The 20,530-nt window shown below is 45.9% G+C and overlaps 1 protein-coding gene across 6 annotated transcripts in view; it reads left to right on the top strand.

Annotated features, from left to right (window-relative positions):
- The window catches only part of LOC137529059 (integrator complex subunit 6-like), a 163,471-nt gene that overhangs the window by 120,748 nt on the left and 22,193 nt on the right, over positions 1-20,530 (top strand). For all 6 annotated transcript variants that reach the window (XM_068250963.1, XM_068250964.1, XM_068250960.1 and 3 more), the window contains 4 exons: positions 3,985-4,079; positions 13,437-13,547; positions 16,142-16,357; positions 18,629-18,752. In XM_068250963.1, the coding sequence (XP_068107064.1) occupies positions 3,985-4,079; positions 13,437-13,547; positions 16,142-16,357; positions 18,629-18,752 (546 nt within the window). The remainder of the gene's footprint in view (positions 1-3,984; positions 4,080-13,436; positions 13,548-16,141; positions 16,358-18,628; positions 18,753-20,530) is intronic.

The raw sequence follows: 20,530 nt of genomic DNA on the forward strand, positions 1-20,530 counted from the left end.
CAGATTGCCCGCAAGGGGCAGGTTAGGGGCTGATTGTTGGGTGGCAGTGACAGGGGGTGATTGATGGGTGGCAGTGCCAGGGGGTGATTGATGGGTGGCAGTGACAGGGGGTGATTGATGGGTGATTGACAGGTGATCAGTGGGTTATTACAGGGAAGAACAGATGTAACTAATGCACTGGCGAATTGATAAGGGGGGGTCTGAGGGCAATCTGAGCGTGTAGGCGGGTGATTGGGTGCCCGCAAGGGGCAGATTAGGGTCTGATCTGATGGGTAACAGTGACAGGTGGTGATAGGGGGTGATTGATGGGTAATTAGTGGGTAATTAGTGGGTGTGTAGAGGAGACAATAGATGTAAACACTGCGCTTGGGTTATGATCTGATGTCGGATCTGCGGGCGATCTATTGGTGTGGGTGGGTGATCAGATTGCCCGCAAGGGGCAGGTTAGGGGCTGATTGATGGGTGGCAGTGACAGGGGGTGATTGATGGGTGGCAGTGACGGGGTGATTGATGGGTGATTGACAGGTGATCAGTGGGTTATTACAGGGAAGAACAGATGTAAATATTGCACTGGCGAATCGATAAGGGGGGGGTCTGAGGGCAATCTTGAGCGTGTAGGCGGGTGATTGGGTGCCCGCAAGGGGCAGATTAGGGTCTGATCTGATGGGTAACAGTGACAGGTGGTGATAGGGGGTAATTGATGGGTGATTGATGGGTAATTAGTGGGTGTTTAGAGGAGAGAATAGATGTAAACACTGCGTTTGGGTGGTGATCTGATGTCGGATCTGCGGGCGATTTATTGGTGTGGGTGGGTGATCAGATTGCCCGCAAGGGGCAGGTTAGGGGCTGATTGATGGGTGGCAGTGACAGGGGGTGATTGATGGGTGATTGACAGGTGATTGACAGGTTACATAGTTATTTTGGTTGAAAAAAGACATACGTCCATCGAGTTCAACCAGTATAAAGTACAACACCAGCCTGCTCCCTCACATATCCCTGTTGATCCAGAGGAAGGCGAAAAAACCCTTACAAGGCATGGTCCAATTAGCCCCTAAAGGGAAAAATTCCTTCCCGACTCCAGATGGCAATCAGATAAAATCCCTGGATCAACATCATTAGGCATTACCTAGTAATTGTAGCCATGGATGTCTTTCAACGCAAGGAAAGCATCTAAGCCCCCTTTAAATGCAGGTATAGAGTTTGCCATAACGACTTCCTGTGGCAATGCATTCCACATCTTAATCACTCTTACTGTAAAGAACCCTTTCCTAAATAAATGGCTAAAACATTTTTCCTCCATGCGCAGATCATGTCCTCTAGTCCTTTGAGAAGGCCTAGGGACAAAAAGCTCATCCGCCAAGGTATTATATTGCCCTCTGATGTATTTATACATGTTAATTAGATCCCCTCTAAGGCGTCTTTTCTCTAGACTAAATAAACCCAGTTTATCTAACCTTTCTCGATAAGTGAGACCTTCCATCCCACGCATCATTTTTGTTGCTCGTCTCTGCATGATCAGGGGGGATAGATGCATACAGTACACAGGGGGGGGGGGGGGAATCTGAGGGGTGGGGGGGTGATCAGGAGGGGGCAGTGGGCAGGGGGGGGAGATTAAAAAAAAAATAGCGTTGACAGATAGTGACAGGGAGTGATTGATGGGTGATTAGGGGGGTGATTGGGTGCAAACAGGGGTCTGGGGGTGGGCAGGGGGGGGTCTGAGGGGTGCTGTGGGCGATCTGGGGCAAGGGGGGGGGGGGAAATCAGTGTGCTTGGTGCAGACTAGGGTGGCTGCAGCCTGCCCTGGTGGTCCCTCGGACACTGAGACCACCAGGGCAGGAGGCAGCCTGTATAATACACTTTGTAAACATTACAAAGTGTATTATACACTTTGTATGCGGCGATCGCGGGGTTAACATCCCGCCGGCGCTTCCGTATAGCCGGCGGGATGTTGCGGCGGGCGAGCGGTGACAGGCGCCGGCGGAGGATCGCGTCACGGATGACGCGATCGCTCCGCCCATGCCCCTACAAGGACCGCCGCCTTTGGGCATGAGCTGGTCCTTGCGGGGTCCACTTCCCGGCCGCCTCTGTGCGTTAGGCGGTCGGGAAGTGGTTAAAGCGGAATATAATCCTGCATTTCAACTTTGCTCTAAAACATTATTTACAGCATATTCTATGCAAAATGCATTTTTTTTACTAGACCAGCATTGGAAGGGTTAAACACAGAGGTTTAAAGTTCGGTGGAGAGATATGCAGAAGTTCAGATTGTTACATTCTATTTAGTTATATGTATCTATTGAGAAATGTCTTTGGCTGTCCTCCAACTCCTCAGTGAGAGAGAGGAGTCACATTCAACACTTAGATACATTTATGTAAACAAAATGTATCTATATCAGCTTTGGATGCGTCTGCAGAAATCTCCAGGAACTTTAAAAGCCCTGTGTAACCCTTCCAATGCTGGTCTAGTAAAAAATAAAAATGCTGGTTGCATATAATATACTGTAAATAATGTTTTAGAGCAAAGTTGAAATGCAGGGTTATATTCCGCTTTAATATGAGAGGTTTAGATCCACTGTCAAGCCACCGGGATAAAAAGTTAGCGATAAATCTTTTACAATGGAAAAGCAAACCGCAATAGTTTATTCACACAGCATGGGGATACCTGAATATCTTTATTGTTTTCATTTACTTCCTTATAAATCTAACATGACCAATCGTTTTCCTTCTGAACAGGACAGAGATAGGAATGTTTATTGGGTGGTACAGACCAAATCATTGCCAGTCTGAAGTAAATGGTCAGATTCTGTGCTTATAAATCTGGCGTATGATTATTTTTATTTGAGTTAGGGCTGGTTCACACTGCAAGAGCTTTTTAATCGGTAGCATTGCATTAGCAAGAGCTCTTTAAATCACTAAGGGTGATTTTTATAAGATCATGTTGCTCAAGTGCGAAAACACACATAGCATTACATTAGCAAGAACTTAAAATCACAAGCGTTCTGAAAAAGCTCTTGCAGTGTGAATCAGCCCTAAAGCAGTATTCGATCCACCATAACCCCTAGCAGCCTATCGGAGATGATCCTGTCATTTTTCATACTTAATTCAATAAAATTCTGATTGTATCTCCTATATCAGTGTTTCTCGCCATTAGTGGAACATGTATTTGTTATTTGTTTATGAAAAATTGTTTTTACCAAGAGTTCCTTGTTTTGAGTATCGTCATCTCCTATACCCTCGGACACATTTGTTTGGAGCACTGTACAATTCTGTATGAATGCTTTCCAGATATTTCCTTATGCTTTTAACATAAAATAATGCCTACACAGGTTTGTTTGGTCATTATTATTTTTTATTATCTTCTTGATCTCAAAACATTTTTAAAATGATTACAAGAAGCTAAGACATACGTACCTCCTGAGCCTATCAAAAGTACTCCCTGGTGTACACCTGTTGAGTGCTACAACTCTAAAGCTGTGTATCACTGCATTCTGTATGCTTTGAGGGAGCTTGCTTTGCTTACACACTTACTCTGAGTAAATATTCTTTACTTGAACAAACAGACATTAGTTTAAAAAGTTCAGTACAGATAAATCCCATTACCAGTCTCTGCACTAAGGTTATAATTTGCCCCGTTTCTTCTGTACTGGAAAATTGTCCTAATGTATTGGGGAAAGAGTGATCTGTACGTTGTGTGTTGACTTTCCATTCCAAGCAGAAAGAGCAAAATATGATCCATTAGTTGCATGCAGCTGCTGGAGACCTGCGTAGGCTCACACCTAACATTTATCCCAGCTGAGCAATGCTTTCAAGCCTGTTGCTTAACACAAGTCCTTCTGCTTCACGGCTGTAGCTAGTCTGGTGAATTCATCAGCATTCACGGCTTGTAGTCTTATTTTCTGTTGGCTTGGCTCCACTGTATTAGCAATTTGTACAGAATGCACAAAAAGACAAGTCCTCTTATACACTGTTCTTTTCTTTTTTTTACAGATGATTTATTCAAGTTGCACAAGCTAAAGCCAACACTGAAATGGCGTCAGGCCTTTGAGAACTACTTGAAAACGATGCCACCATATTACTTAATGGTAGGTTCTAACCCCCCTCTGGCCATTGCTGTAGCAAAGCTGGAAATATTTTACATATGTACATAGTTGGTCTGAGAAAGGCTATTGCCAACCACAAGGGGGTGTTCATCAGAGTAGGCAAAAGTAGCTTGTTTATTATATTCCTACTGTGCACATATACTTGGGGGAGGACGGTGGTATTAGACTTTCTTTTTTGAAAGCTAACATTAACAAAACACAAGCTAAAGGTGTGCATACACACTATACTAGAAGTTACCGCCTTGAGAGAATCAAGCCTGTGTTAAGGTGACCGCATAGCTGATTTAAAATTCTGGAAGGTCAGATGTTACAATGACACCCAAGTGTATGGTTTCTCTCCTTACCCCTCCCACCGAAATCTGCTCCATTGTACATCACACTGTTGTCCTTCATCCCTCCTCATAGAGCTGCTCCATTGTGCGCCACACTGTTGTCCGATATCATGGGTGTCCGCAGAAAATTTTCCGGGGGGGGGGGGGGGGGGGGGGGACAAAAAGTGGGGAGCAAAAAATTTGGGCTGGTGTAAAAATGGAGCTACGTCATGCGGCGCGCCTAGCGCGCCGCGCCGAATAATGGGTGTGTTCATGAACCAGAATGTGGGTGTGGTCGTGGGTGGAGACAAGTTTACATGAACTAAGCAATGGTGGGACATTAGATTAGGACAGTGGTGGCGAACCTTTTGGAGGTCGAGTGTCCAAACTGCAAAGTCACTTAACTATCACAAAGTGCCAACAGCAATTTAAACTAAATACAAACGTTTTAACTCATACATGAACATTATGGAAAATTAAGTTGAAAATAAACTGTGAAGATAAACAATTTCATCCATCGTACTCCTGAAAAAAATTATTCATTTTTTTTAGAACCCCCCAGTTTCATTTTCTGTTTTAAAAAGCGGAAAAAGTAGGTTTAATGCTATTGTCTCATATGATGATGATTCAGCTTTTTCCATAGTCTCGCAGTTAGCAATCATGAGGCCCCCCCCCCCCATCAAGACAAATTCAGCAATCATGAGCCCCCCCCCCCCATCAAGACAAATTCAGCAATCATGAGGCCCCCAACATGACCAACTCAGCAATCATGAGGCCCCCAACAAGACAAATTCAGCAATCATGAGGCCCCCAACAAGACAAATTAAGCAATCATGAGGCCCCCAACAAGACAAATTCAGCAATCTTGAGGCCCCCAACAAATCATGAGGCCCCAAACAAGACAAAGTCAGTAACCATGAGGCCCGCAACAAGACAAATTCAGCAGTCATGAGGCACATAAATAGACAGCTTTTCAGATAAATAGGCAGAATGCCCCCTTAATATGTAGACACCTCTCACCTGGCAGCAGTTCCCCAAAATACACTCAATCTGACAGCAGTGGTTCCCCAAAAATAGGTAGCCCCAGGTCTATAGGTGTCCCCAGAATAGGTGGCCAGCGGTATAGATGTCCCCAGAACTGGTAGCCAGGGGTAGAGATGTCCCCAGAACAGGTAGCCAGGGGTATATGTGCCCAGTATATGTAGGCAGGGGTATATGTGCCCAGTATATGTAGGCAGGGGTATATGTGCCCAGTATATGCAGGCAGGGGTATATGTGCCCAGTATATGCAGGCAGGGGTATATGTGCCCAGTATATGTAGGCAGGGGTATATGTGCCCAGTATATGTAGCCAGGGGGATATGTCCCAGTATATGTAGGCAGGGGGTATATGTCCCAGTATATGTAGCCAGGGGGATATGTCCCAGTATATGTAGGCAGGGGTATATGTCCCCAGAAAAAGTAGCCAGGGGTATATGTCCCAGTATATGTAGGCAGGGGTATATGTCCCAGTATATGTAGGCAGGGGTATATGTCCCAGTATATGTAGGCAGGGGTATATGTCCCAGTATATGTAGGCAGGGGTATATGTCCCAGTATATGTAGGCAGGGGTATATGTCCCAGTATATGTAGGCAGGGGTATATGTCCCAGTATATGTAGGCAGGGGTATATGTCCCAGTATATGTAGGCAGGGGTATATGTCCCAGTATATGTAGGCAGGGGTATATGACCCAGTATATGTAGGCAGGGGTATATGTCCCAGTATATGTAGGCAGGGGTATATGTCCCAGTATATGTAGGCAGGGGTATATGTCCCAGTATATGTAGACAGGTGTATATGTCCCAGTATATGTAGGCAGGGGGTATATGTCCCAGTATATGTAGCCAGGGGTATATGTCCCAGTATATGTAGCCAGGGGTATATGTCCCAGTATATGTAGCCAGGGGTATATGTCCCAGTATATGTAGGCAGGGGAATATGTCCCAGTATATGTAGGCAGGGGTATATGTCCCAGTATATGTAGGCAGGGGTATATGTCCCAGTATATGTAGGCAGGGGTATATGTCCCAGTATATGTAGGCAGGGGTATATGTCCCAGTATATGTAGGCAGGTGTATATGTAGCCAGGGGGATATGTCCCAGTATATGTAGGCAGGTGTATATGTCCCAGTATATGTAGCCAGGGGGATATGTCCCAGTATATGTAGGCAGGGGGGATATGTCCCTGTATATGGAGGCAGGGGTATATGTCCCAGTATATTTAGGCAGGGGTATATGTCCCAGTATATGTAGGCAGGGGTATATGTCCCAGTATATGTAGGCAGGTGTATATGTCCCAGTATATGTAGGCAGGGGTATATGTCCCAGTATATGTAGCCAGGGGGATATGTCCCAGTATATGTAGGCAGGGGTAAGATGTCCCAGTATATGTAGGCAGGTGTATATGTCCCAGTATATGTAGGCAGGGGGTAGATGTCCCAGTATATGTAGGCAGGGGGATATGTCCCAGTATATGTAGGCAGGGGGATATGTCCCAGTATATGTAGGCAGGGGGATATGTCCCAGTATATGTAGGCAGGGGGATATGTCCCAGTATATGTAGGCAGGGGTATATGTCCCAGTATATGTAGGCAGGGGGATATGTCCCAGTATATGTAGGCAGGGGTATATGTCCCAGTATATGTAGGCAGGGGTATATGTCCCAGTATATGTAGGCAGGGGTATATGTCCCAGTATATGTAGGCAGGTGTATATGTCCGAGTATATGTAGGCAGTGGTATATGTCCCAGTATATGTAGGCAGGTGTATATGTCCCAGTATATGTAGCCAGGGGGATATGTCGCAGTATATGTAGACAGGTGTATATGTCCCAGTATATGTAGGCAGGGGGTATATGTAGGCAGGGGGATATGTCCCAGTATATGTAGGCAGGGGTATATGTCCCAGTATATGTAGGCAGGGGTATATGTCCCAGTATATGTAGGCAGGGGGATATGTCCCAGTATGTGTAGGCAGGGGGATATGTCCCAGTATATGTAGGCAGGGGGATATGTCCCAGTATGTGTAGGCAGGGGGATATGTCCCAGTATATGTAGGCAGGGGGATATGTCCCAGTATATGTAGGCAGGGGGATATGTCCCAGTATATGTAGCCAGGGGGGTATGTCCCAGTATATGTAGGCAGAGGTATATGTCCCAGTATATGTAGGCAGGGGGATATGTCCCAGTATATGTAGGCAGGGGGATATGTCCCAGTATATGTAGGCAGGGGTATATGTCCCAGTATATGTAGGTAGGGGTATATGTCCCAGTATATGTAGGTAGGGGTATATGTCCCAGTATATGTAGGCAGGGGGATATGTCCCAGTATATGTAGCCAGGGGGATATGTCCCAGTATATGTAGGCAGGGGGGATATGTCCCAGTATATGTAGGCAGGGGGGATATGTCCCAGTATATGTAGGCAGGGGGGATATGTCCCAGTATATGTAGGCAGGGGGGATATGTCCCAGTATATGTAGGCAGGGGTATATGTCCCAGTATATGTAGGCAGGGGTATATGTCCCAGTATATATAGGCAGGGGTATATGTCCCAGTATATGTAGGCAGGGGGATATGTCCCAGTATATGTAGCCAGGGGGATATGTCCCAGTATATGTAGGCAGAGGTATATGTCCCAGTATATGTAGGCAGGGGGATATGTCCCAGTATATGTAGGCAGGGGTATATGTCCCAGTATATGTAGGCAGGGGGATATGTCCCAGTATATGTAGGCAGGGGTATATGTCCCAGTATATGTAGGCAGGGGTATATGTCCCAGTATATGTAGGCAGGGGTATATGTCCCAGTATATGTAGGCAGGGGGATATGTCCCAGTATATGTAGCCAGGGGGATATGTCCCAGTATATGTAGCCAGGGGGATATGTCCCAGTATATGTAGGCAGGGGGGATATGTCCCAGTATATGTAGGCAGGGGGGATATGTCCCAGTATATGTAGGCAGGGGTATATGTCCCAGTATATGTAGGCAGGGGTATATGTCCCAGTATATGTAGGCAGGGGTATATGTCCCAGTATATGTAGGCAGGGGTATATGTCCCAGTATATGTAGCCAGGGGGATATGTCCCAGTATATGTAGCCAGGGGGATATGTCCCAGTATATGTAGCCAGGGGGATATGTCCCAGTATATGTAGCCAGGGGGATATGTCCCAGTATATGTAGCCAGGGGGGATATGTCCCAGTATATGTAGGCAGGGGAGATATGTCCCAGTATATGTAGGCAGGGGAGATATGTCCCAGTATATGTAGGCAGGGGGGATATGTCCCAGTATATGTAGGCAGGGGGGATATGTCCCAGTATATGTAGGCAGGGGGGATATGTCCCAGTATATGTAGGCAGGGGGGATATGTCCCAGTATATGTAGGCAGGGGGGATATGTCCCAGTATATGTAGGCAGGGGTATATGTCCCAGTATATGTAGCCAGGGGATATGTCCCAGTATATGTAGCCAGGGGGATATGTCCCAGTATATGTTGCCAGGGGGATATGTCCCCAGAAAAAGTGGCCATGTGTGCAGGAGGAGGGGAGCAGCGGAGAGAAGAGGGAGAGCTATGGGCACTCACCTTGGGGGGCTCTCCCTCCCTCTCTAGCTGTCCCCTCGAGTCCGGAATGAAGTGTGCAGCGGCTGGCAGCGGGCGGAACTTACCTCCTCTCGTCGCACGCGCCGGATGGATTAGCCGCTACTCTGGCCTGATCCAGACCAGAGTGCGGCACCAGAACTTCCGGCGCAGGAGCGAGACGAGGTAAGTTCTGCCCGCTGCCAGCCGCTGCACACTTCATTCCGGAGGGGACAGCGAGGGAGAGAGAGCCCCCTAAGGTGAGGGAAGGGGGGAGACGTCCGCCCTTTCCCACTGTGCCCATAGCTCTCTCTCTTCTCTACGCTGTTCCCCTCCTGCTGGCTGCACGCGGCCAGGGGGGGGCAGCGGGCGGCCAGGCTCGGTCAGATGCCCGGTTTTGCCATATGTGCGGACGCCCATGTCCGTTATCTCTCCCCCATAAAGCTGCTCAATTGTGCACCACACTGTTGTCCTTCATCGCTCCTTATAGACCCGCTCCATTGTGCACCACACTGTTGTCCTTCATCTCTCCCCATAGACCCGCTCCATTGTGCGCCACACTGTTGTCCTTCATCTCTCCCAATAGACCTGCTCCATTGTGCGCCACACTGTCGTCCTTCATCTCTCCCAATAGACCTGCTCCATTGTGCGCCACACTGTTGTCCTTCATCCCTCCCCATAGACCTGCTCCATTGTGCGCCACACTGTTGTCCTTCATCCCTCCCCCTTAGACCTGCTCCATTGTGCACCGTTGTTGTCCTTCATCCCTCCCCCATAGACCCGCTCCATTGTACATCACACTGTTGTCCTTCATCCCTCCCCCATAGACCCGCTCCATTGTGCATCACACTGTTGTCCTTCATCCCTCCCATAGACCTGCTCCATTGTGCGCCACACTGTAGTCCTTCATCCCTCCCCATAGACCTGCTCCATTGTGCGCCACACTGTTGTCCTTCATCCTTCCCCCATAGAGCTGCTCCATTGTGCACTGCACTTTTGTCCTTCATCTCTCCCCATAGAGCTGCTCCATTGTGCACTGCACTGTTGTCCTTCATCCCTCCCCATAGACCTGCTCCATTGTACATCACACTGTTTTCCTTCATCCCTCCCCCATAGACCTGCTCCATTGTGCACTGCACTGTAGTCCTTCATCTCTCCTCATAGACCTGCTCCATTGTGCACTGCACTGTTGTCCTTCATCTCTCCCCATAGACCTGCTCCATTGTGCACTGCACTGTTGTCCTTCATCCCTCCCCCTTAGACCTGCTCCGTTGTGCACTGCACTATTGTCCTTCATCCCTCCTCATAGACCTGCTCCATTGTGCACTGCACTGTAGTCCTTCATCGCTGCTCCATTGTGCACTGCACTGTTGTCCATCTCTCCCCATAGACCTGCTCCATTGTGCACTGTTGCAGTGTTGCCAACTCATCCCTTTAATTACTGACACATATGAATTATACAGGTTTTGTGGCTAGGTAGATGCAGTTAAGGCACTGATTATGTGCAAATAGCCCCAGAACCTGTATAACTTAGATGTGTCAGTAATTAAAGGGATGAGTTGGCAACACTGCACTGTTGTCCTTCATCTCTCCCCATAGAGCTGCTCCATTGTGCGCCACACTGTCGTCCTTCATCCCTCCCCATAGACCTGCTCCATTGTGCGCCACACTGTTGTCCTTCATCCCTCACCATAGAGCTGCTCCATTGTGCACTGCACTGTTGTCTTACATCTCTCCCCATAGAGCTGCTCCATTGTGCACTGCACTGTTGTCCTTCATCTCTCCCCATAGACCTGCTCCATTGTGCACTGCACTGTAGTCCTTCATCACTGCTCCATTGTGCACTGCACTGTTGTCCTTCATCTCTCCCCATAGACCTGCTCCATTGTGCACTGCACTGTTGTCCTTCATCCCTCCCCCTTAGACCTGCTCCGTTGTGCACTGCACTATTGTCCTTCATCCCTCCTCATAGACCTGCTCCATTGTGCACTGCACTGTAGTCCTTCATCTCTCCCCCATAGAGCTGCTCCATTGTGCACTGCACTGTAGTCCTTCATCTCTCCCCATAGACCTGCTCCATTGTGCACTGCACTGTTGTCCTTCATCCCTCCCCCTTAGACCTGCTCCGTTGTGCACTGCACTATTGTCCTTCATCCCTCCTCATAGACCTGCTCCATTGTGCACTGCACTGTAGTCCTTCATCTCTCCCCCATAGAGCTGCTCCATTGTGCACTGCACTGTTGTCCTTCATCTCTCCCCCATAGAGCTGCTCTGTTGTGCACTGCACTGTAGTCATTCATCTCTCCCCCATAGAGCTGCTCCATTGTGCACTGCACTGTAGTCCTTAATCTCTCCCCATAGAGCTGCTCCATTGTGCAGTGCACTGTTGTCCTTCATCTCTCCCCCATAGAGCTGCTCCATTGTGCACTGCACTATTGTCCTTCATCTCTCCCCATAGACCTGCTCCATTGTGCACTGCACTGTTGTCCTTCATCTCTTCCCATAGAGCTGCTCCATTGTGCACTGCACTGTAGTCCTTTATCTCTCCCACATAGAGCTGCTCCATTGTGCACTGCACTGTAGTCCTTCATCTCTCCCCCATAGAGCTGCTCCATTGTGCACTACACTGTAGTCCTTCATCTCTCCCCCATAGAGCTGCTCCGTTGTGCAGTGCACTGTAGTCCTTCATCTCTCCCCCATAGAGCTGCTCCGTTGTGCACTGCACTGTTGTCCTTCGTTCCTCCCCCATAGACCCGCTCCATTGTTCACCACACTGTTGTCCTTCACCCCTCCCCATAGACCTGCTCTACTGTGCACCACACTGTTGTCCTTCATCCCTCCCATGGAAACAGTAAATGTCTGCCTGAAACAGCAGAGTGAGGCTTCTGTATAGCACTCTGCCCCAAACTGGTGTCTGAGGCATCAAATCTTGATCCCTTTGAGCGACAACCCTTTGTGCGTGTGTATGCATCTTTATTTGTTTGGTTTATTTTCCCATTTATCCATATAGAGATTAGGTAGTTACTGTGGTTGTCCGAAAGAAAACCCAGTTGCCACCTGCAAGGCAGAGACAATGGTACGTAGTGATTGCGCTCCGGGCCTCTAGTGTATGATTTCCAGCCTGTCTATTCATTTATGTCCCTCACTGGCTTTGGTTGGTGATGTCAGCCACTACCCTACAGACTTTGTCTGAGACAGCTGGAAGCGTCCGGCTTTAAGGACTTAAGTGTAGCGCATGCAGACGGTTGTGTACTGAAAACAAACTAAAAGCCTTCTTAACTTACAGTTGTTAACGGAGAGGAACTTCCGCAGAACCTCTCTGTTCAGGCAGTTCAGCCTGGCAGTAGCTGAAAACTGGTAAACAGAACATTCACATACCTTATTAAATTCTGTTTATGGGCATAAATCCAGTGTGTAGCATCTGAAGGGGGATTTTCAGGGAGTCAAGTCTTCTGTGTCTATTGTCTGTTCAGATGTAATGCCGCCCCAGCTGCCAAGAAATGATACTTCCCTGAAACTAGTACAAGGTTCATGAACCACCTGGCATGATTTACAAAGGTTCTCTGGGCGCTGTAAAATTCTGCATAAGAATCGATCTGTAGTGGGCCCCAGGCTTCAATGATCAGGCAGCTGCTGATTGCCAATTATTTTTGGACATGAAAACTGCTTTTTTTATCTTGTAAAAACTACGTTTTTACAAAACGTTTTCATACATAATTAATTTAAGATAATGCTGTAACAAATTTTATATAAAATATGTGCCTGAACTTGGGATTTAAATATTGTCTACTATTAGGCAGCATAGTTAGTTTTATAATGCCCATATTGGACATTAACCTGGGTTCCTATGTGCTCATTCACACTGTGCTATACTACACTGCACAGCACAGCAGATCAGATAGTTGCAAGTACATCACGCGTTGCATAAAAAGTAATTTCAGTTTTTCACGCCGCTGCCCTGGCATGTGTGCCCACTTCACGGTAACTGAATGGGACAGCACTGCACTCAACGGCAGTTAATTGGTTGAATGTTGTAGGATAATGTGTCAGCCACTGCATTCCCAAGTGTGAACAAACCCTAAGGGCACATAGATAACTTAACTATATGGACATGCAGCACAGCCGTGGGAATGATGGACATTTTTCTCTGTCATTGCAAATTGCTTACACTGTTCAGTTTGTTGTACTGTACTGTGCATTGTGTGAACATGCTTACTGTAGGTAGGCAACTTCTGATTATGTGTTTTGTTTTGTTTTATCATTGCGTCTTCTGTTTCTGTTCTTTACACCTCAGGTTTTTTGCTTAAAATTGATTTGAGAGTTTACATCTGAAAATACAGTTAACATTTAAATAGCATATTTGATTTCATAGATGCTTGCATAGTGATCTGTTTGTCCTTTCTTACTAGCCATTAAAAAAAGCCCTGCGAATGATGGGAGCTCCAAATCTGATATCCGACAACTTGGACTGTGGCCTGAGTTATAGTGTTATCTCTTATCTTAAAAAGCTCAGTCAACAGGTAACCAGCCTTTTATATTTCTCACAAACCTTTTATAATACTCTTGTAGAACTTTCTGAAATCTCTGCATATAAATGACCCCTGTTAAATAATACACTGATAAGCCAAAACATTAAACCACTTGCCTAATATTGCCCTTTCGTGCCATCAAAACAACTCTGACCTGCTGAGACATGCTCGTTACTAGGCTCCTAAAGGGGTTCTGTGGTATCTGGCACAGGGACATTCACAATAGAGATGAAGAACAGGAGTCAGATTTTTTTCTAAATTACATTTGAATGCAATTTTTCCAGAGATCGAAATTGGACTAATCCAAATTGGCTGCAGTTGCATTTGATTGGTCTTGTTTGAAGCTGCATATACATTATAAACAAATTTGCATCAGCTCAGAAAGATGTGTAGTCTGTTGATCACCTGTAATTACAGAAATGTGCTTTAAAGGGTACTGAGCAGTGTTGATTTACTTATTAAAAAAAACAAACCTCCTTATAAGGGAGGTTCGTAATGGTGTGTGCCGCTACTGGAGAGGAAAGTGGGGGGAGGGGGGGTTGAGGGTCAGGGGGAGCACCATTACTTACCTATGGGGTGCTGCTCCTTTGACCCCCAGCCCGTTCGGGATCTTCCATCTTCTTCTCTCCAACCACAGCTTCAGCCAGCATTTGTGATTCCTGGCGAGGTCGCAGGCGTGCACGCTGCAATGCATACTGGGAGATGTAGTCCTAGAGATGGGAGTACAGACCAATCAAACCCTACCTTGGCTTCATTCATTTGGTCCATTTTACAGGGAACACCTCACAAGAACTACTGTTTTGGAGATCCTCTAACCCAGTCATAAGCTATTGCAGTTTGGGTCTCATTAGTCACGCCTCAGTTCCTTGTACATGCCTGTTTTTCCTGTTTACAACAATCATCTTCTCTGCATAATTTATCCCACCCATCAGATGCCATTTTAATGACATTCTTTTATATTCCTGTTGTTGTTTCTGATCAGTGTTCATCATTTGAATCCTATGTGTATCGCCTTGTCATTTATAAAATTAGATTACATTTGTTTTTGGTAAATATTTAAACAGATGTTTTATATCATATATTGTTTGCAGTAGACAACAAATCACCCATGATACTCTGTGTGTGTGTGAAGCATATTTGGTTTTCAGCCAAGTACTGACCTCTGGCTTGGTATGACTGAATAAAGGAGACAGTGTCCTGTTTAGCTTACTATGCTCCTGAAAGGTCAACTGAAGTGAGGTGAATGTGGAGGCTGCCATATTTATTTCCTTCTAAACAATACCAGTTGCCTGGCAGCCCTACTGATCTATTTGGCTGCAGTAGTGTCTGAATAACACCAGGAGACAAGCATGCAGCTAATCTTGTCAAATCTGACTATAATATCAGAAACACCTGATCTGCTGCATGCTTGTTCAGGGTCTATGGCTAAAGGTATTAGAGACAGAGGAGGATCAGCAGGATAGCTAGGTAACTAGCATTGCTTAAAAGGAAATACATATGGCTGTTTCCATATCTGTCATGCTTCAGTTGTCCTTTACAAAGACAAATCTCTGATCTTAGAACTTGCCTGTTCTACCCTATTCCCCTAGTTTGGTTGCAAGTGTTAATAATCCAATATTATGTCTCACATTGATTGGATTGCAGTGTGATTCATGGTTTGTTCTCTCAAGGCCTCTTAAATGGTCAGAAAACATGTGTATGACTATATGGCTTAGTAGTGACCTTCAATATTGGTTGCCTGAAATGATTATTCCTTATCGTTTTGGGTGGCCTTTCCCTGTATCTGCACAGCAAATTGCTAAGCAGGGTGTTCTCTCTGGGGATTAAAGAGCAGCAGCAAGCTGGAGATAATTGCAGTCGGGATTGGTTTTTTTTGGCACATTTGATCACTAATGACCAATCAGCAGTCCTCAGGGGACACCTGTACACTCTGATCTTAGGTGAAAGTGTGCACGATGCCTAAGAGCCTCTTCTGATCACATGGAAAGAGGAAGGAGTAAGGATAGAAGTTGATTATTATTACAATGTTCATAAACTATAACGTAAATGGCAAGAGGGGTGGCTGGATAATGTACTGGTTAAGGGCACCACTTTAGACAGAGACCAGGGATTGAATCCTGGCTGGAACCAGTACCTAACCTGGTGAGCGAGACTCCTAATACTTTAAATCTAGAGGGTGGTGTCCTGAACGTGTTCTAAGTGACTACAGCAATTATTGGCGTATGTGCGAAGAGTTCCACAATATAAAAGTAATTTACAGATGTAGTGCGCAATCTTGGAACCTAGCTTTTTTTTTTTTTTTTTTTGAATAGCGTGCAGCATTGTTTGAAACCTTCGGGAGGGATCGGCCTACACTTTCTGTCCCTGGGATGAACCCCTGTGGAGCTTTTTGGCCTTAATTTAAAAACTAGTGGTGTCAGGGACAGGAAATGAGGGACAGCAATAAAAATTGCTTTATAATCTACTGGGCGGTCACTAATAATTTGCTGTTGATCAAAATGTTATGCTACATGTATGAAAAGTAATGTCAAGTTTCAACTGAAGAATTGGTCATTGAATCCTCTACCACAACTAATATATTGCAGACAAAAATGGAGTCTGAGAGACTACTAGCATCCGTTGGAAAGAAGGTCCCACAGGAAGCGGGGATTAAAGTGAAAAATAACTCCACCAGACTCTCTTTAGTTCATAACAAAGACTTCAAACAGCTGCTGCAGGGGATCTCTGGAGAGGCCCCCATCCGATTATCAGAGATGAACGTGAAGGAGTTTCCTGGTTTCCAGATTGGACTTTTAAATAAGGTATGGCAGCCAGAGATCAGCAGTCACTTTTTGTCATGGCAAATTTCTTATGTCCGCATATTTTATGTAAACAAAATTAGTTCCTCCATTCCTAAAGGAAACATTGACGTTGTTGTGCTAAGTGAGCATGTAGTCTAGGATGTCTGATACTTGGTTGCTCTGACTTATAACCTTTGCCTTTTTGCTTTAATGTAAACATGTCTCTGGGTGTAGTTCATGTTTTCTCTAGAAGAATGTTGTAATCTGCCAATGCTGACAATCCTTATAAAGGTCTGCTAAGTTCAGCCCTGCCCAGTCTTTACTATTCACCCATCTGATGGCTGAACCAGTGATTAATGCTTATTTTTGTCATTGTTTTAGTTTGTGATTTCCACATAAAACCATGTCATATGAGGAAGATCCTCAAGTGGAGCCGTATTTATAAATTCTAAATGCACAATAGCAAAGGGCATGAAAATCAAGTTTACAAACCTGGGTTACAGTTTAAAATATGGCGAACAATAAGAGAAATAGCCACTCGCCAAGTAAACTTTTCTGCAAACATTTGTTTTGTTAAATAGCGCTCTTTATTCTTTCAGAACAGAGCTAAAGGTTTTGACCCAACACTGTAGTTCTGTCATGCTTTAGTATCTTAGATTTACTTTTTATACAGTATACAGGTAGTCCCCGACTTACGAACGATCCACCGATACGAACGGCATAGATTCTGTGTTTCCATGGGAACCAGTCCCCCAAAAATTTTCAAATTGGACTTGTTTTTTGAGAAAATCTATTTAAAAAAAAATTCAAATAAAAATGGCTTTTAAAGTGAACCAGAGACGAAGCACCCTCGTGTATTATTTTACCATATAGATCAGTGGATAAGTTAGAGAAAACACCTACCCTGCTCTCTGCTTCATCCTTTACTGCTCAGCCTGCTAGTTATTAGCCCTGATAAAATCCCTTCAGTCTGGGTTTGCTCAGGAATCATTATAGCGGAGTCGGTCTTTTCTGATGTCTTTTCGAGTCCAAGCCTACCTCTTTCTGGCTCTGCTATAATGGCTCAGCTATAATGATTCCTGAGCAAAGCCAGACTGAATGCTCAGTCGGGGATTTTATCAGGGCTGATAACAGGCAGGCTGTGCAGTGAGGTATGAAGCAGAGAGCAGGGTAGGTGTTTTCTCTAATGTTCCCACTGATCTATATGGTAAAATACATGAGGGTGCTTTGTCTCTGGTTCACTTTAAACTTAAATAAGAAGGTACAGAAGGCAGAGGTGACACAGAGGAGGACACTGGAGGCACGGGGGGGGGGGAGGGAGCACAGAGTAGGTACAGGGGACAGAGATGGCACAGTGTTCCGTCTTAAAGGGAAGGTTCAGGGACAGTTGAAAAAAAATAAAAATCCAAATCCACTTACCTGGGGCTTCCTCCAGCCCATGGCAGGCAGGAGGTGCCCTCGGCGCCGCTCTGCAGGCTCCCGGGGGCTGGCCAGGCCGGCAGCCAGGTCGGGTCGGCCACCGGGAGCCTGCGGAGCGGCTGGAGGAAGCCCCAGGTAAGTGGATTTGGATTTTTATTTTTTTTCAACTGTCCCTGAACCTCCCCTTTAAGAACAAATTCAGGTTAACCCTCCTGGCAGTTTGTCAAAATCCGCCAGGGGGCAGCAAAGCCATTTAAAATTATTTATTTTTTTCATGTAGCGAGACAAGGTCTCGCTACATGATAGCCTCCGGCGATCAGGAGATAACGGGATCTCCTGGAGGGCTTCACCCGTCGCCATGGCGATGGGCAGGATGACGTCACCGACGTCGTGACGTCAAAGGGGACTCCGATCCACCCCACAGCGCTGCCTAGCACTGATTGGCCAGGCAGCGCATGGGGTCTGGGGGGGGCGCGAGACGGATAGCGGCGGATCGGCGGCTGCGTGTAGCAAAAAAAAATTATGCAAATCGGCCTGAGCGGTGCCTTCCGGCGGCATAGGCCGAGCTCAGCTCGGGCTTACCGCCAGGAAGGTTAAAAACGAACCTACAGTCCCTATCTCCTTCGTTAACCAGGGATTACCTGTATACAGTATATTTACCGTGTTTCCCCAAAAATAAGTGTCTTAGATTAAAAAGATGCATTAAGGCTCATTTTTAGTGTTTTTAGTGTCGTGTTATTTTTCCATGAACAGCAATCTACATTTATATTTAAAAAAATATCTATTTTTATTCATATAATAGTCCTGCCATCCCATTCTGGAACATCGTCATAACTTTATACTAACAACGTCTTACACTTGCTCTGTTTTTAGGACCTGAAGCCACAGGCCTACAGGAACGCCTATGACATTCCACGCTCAAACCTGTTAGATCAGCTGACAAGGATGAGGACCAATTTGCTAAAAACTCACAAACTGATTGTGGGGCAGGATGAAGGTGAGTCATGTATGGGGTCTTCCCATCTGGAAACCATTACTGTTTTAAATTGGAGACTGTTTCGAATAAATGATAATCATATTCTAACGCAAGGGTTATTATTAGTAATACTTATTACTATTGTCTCATTTTTTCTGAAGAACCAGCGTATTATACGCTGCTGTAAAATAAATAGGGGGTTAAGATCAAAATCCTGCATAAATAACATATACAAACTATAAACAAGGAAATAAAACCCTGCCATTCCAGCTTACATTCTTGAAGGTTTTCTCCAACAAACCATTAAAGCAGAACTGCAGTCACCACTTATGTTGTGTCTAAAAGTTGTCCATTAAAGTTGCAATCTTACCAAACCTCTGTAGTAAAAGGGTAAACTGAGTAAATATACAGTGCATCCAGAAAGTATTCACAGCGTATCACTTTTTCTACAATTTATGTTACAGCCTTATTCAAAAATTACACACAAAACCTCAAATTGGCAATGTGAAAAAAAGTTTACTTGAGGTTTTGGCATATTTATTAGAAATAAAAAAAGAATTGTGATGCAAGGATGATACAGATACAGTGATACAGAGCCAGGCGCCAGCCAATGAGCGGGAGAGGGGCGATTCCTGTATGCTTTGGCTGCCAGGCAATGCCCTTTAACACGGAAGGAGCAGCACGATATGGGTGTTCTGACGTGCTATCAGTCACCCAGTAACAGCCATGGGTGGTTTAGCAGTAAAGTGGCGGTTTGAATGTGCACATCTACAGCTCATCCAGGGACCTTGGTACAGTGCTCGTAATGCACATCATGCGAAGGTACAGTAGTACTGCGTACACTGATAATTGCACCATGCATGTACATTATTCTCATGACTTGTATCAATGCTTTTGTCATGTCTGTTTACATTTTATTGGAGGGAGGACTCATCATGATGTCACTGCTTTTTTTGTTTGATTTGGGGTGGGGTTATGTGATTTTGTCTGCTCTATTTAAAGGGATACTGTAGGGGGGTCGGGGGAAAATGAGCTGAACTTACCCGGGGCTTCTAATGGTCCCCCGCAGACATCCTGTGTTGGCGCAGCCGCTCACCGATGCTCCGGCCCCGCCTCCGGTTCACTTCTGGAATTTCTGACTTTAAAGTCAGAAAACCACTGCGCCTGCGTTGCCGTGTCCTCGATCCCGCTGATGTCATCAAGAGCGCACAGCGCAGGCCCAGTATGGTCTGTGTCTGCGCAGTACACTCCTGGTGACATCAGCGGGAGCGAGGACACGGCAACGCAGGCGCAGTGGTTTTCTGACTTTAAAGTCAGAAATTCCAGAATTGAACCGGAGGCAGGGCCGGAGCATTGGGGAGTGGCAGCGCCAACACAGGATGTCTGCGGGGGACCATTAGAAGCCCTGGGTAAGTTCAACTCATTTTCCCCTGACCCCCCTACAGTATCCCTTTAAGTGAGAATTGTTTGATCATCAGTATACTACACAACTTGATATAGGGGGACCCTGCGAGGCCCCAAAACAATTGTTGGTTCTATTTGATGTGGAATACCGCACAATAAAGTGCGTTGCATCGGAATTGGTGTGCTGATGGACTCTGTTCATATGTGCTACTGAGTGACATTGCCAAGTCACCCGTCAAGAACCCTGCACTTGATGGTGCGCCAGCTTCACTCTTTTGCACACTCTAGTCAGCCAAAATCTTCAACTGACTAGATTGTCACTAGAATGTCGAGTATGGGTGGGGAGGAAATGTCAGTTATCCTCCCTATGAATGCCCAAGTCACGCCCACTTGTA

Source organism: Hyperolius riggenbachi, chromosome 8 (genome assembly GCF_040937935.1).
Source record: "Hyperolius riggenbachi isolate aHypRig1 chromosome 8, aHypRig1.pri, whole genome shotgun sequence".
NCBI classification, from domain to species: domain Eukaryota; kingdom Metazoa; phylum Chordata; class Amphibia; order Anura; family Hyperoliidae; genus Hyperolius; species Hyperolius riggenbachi.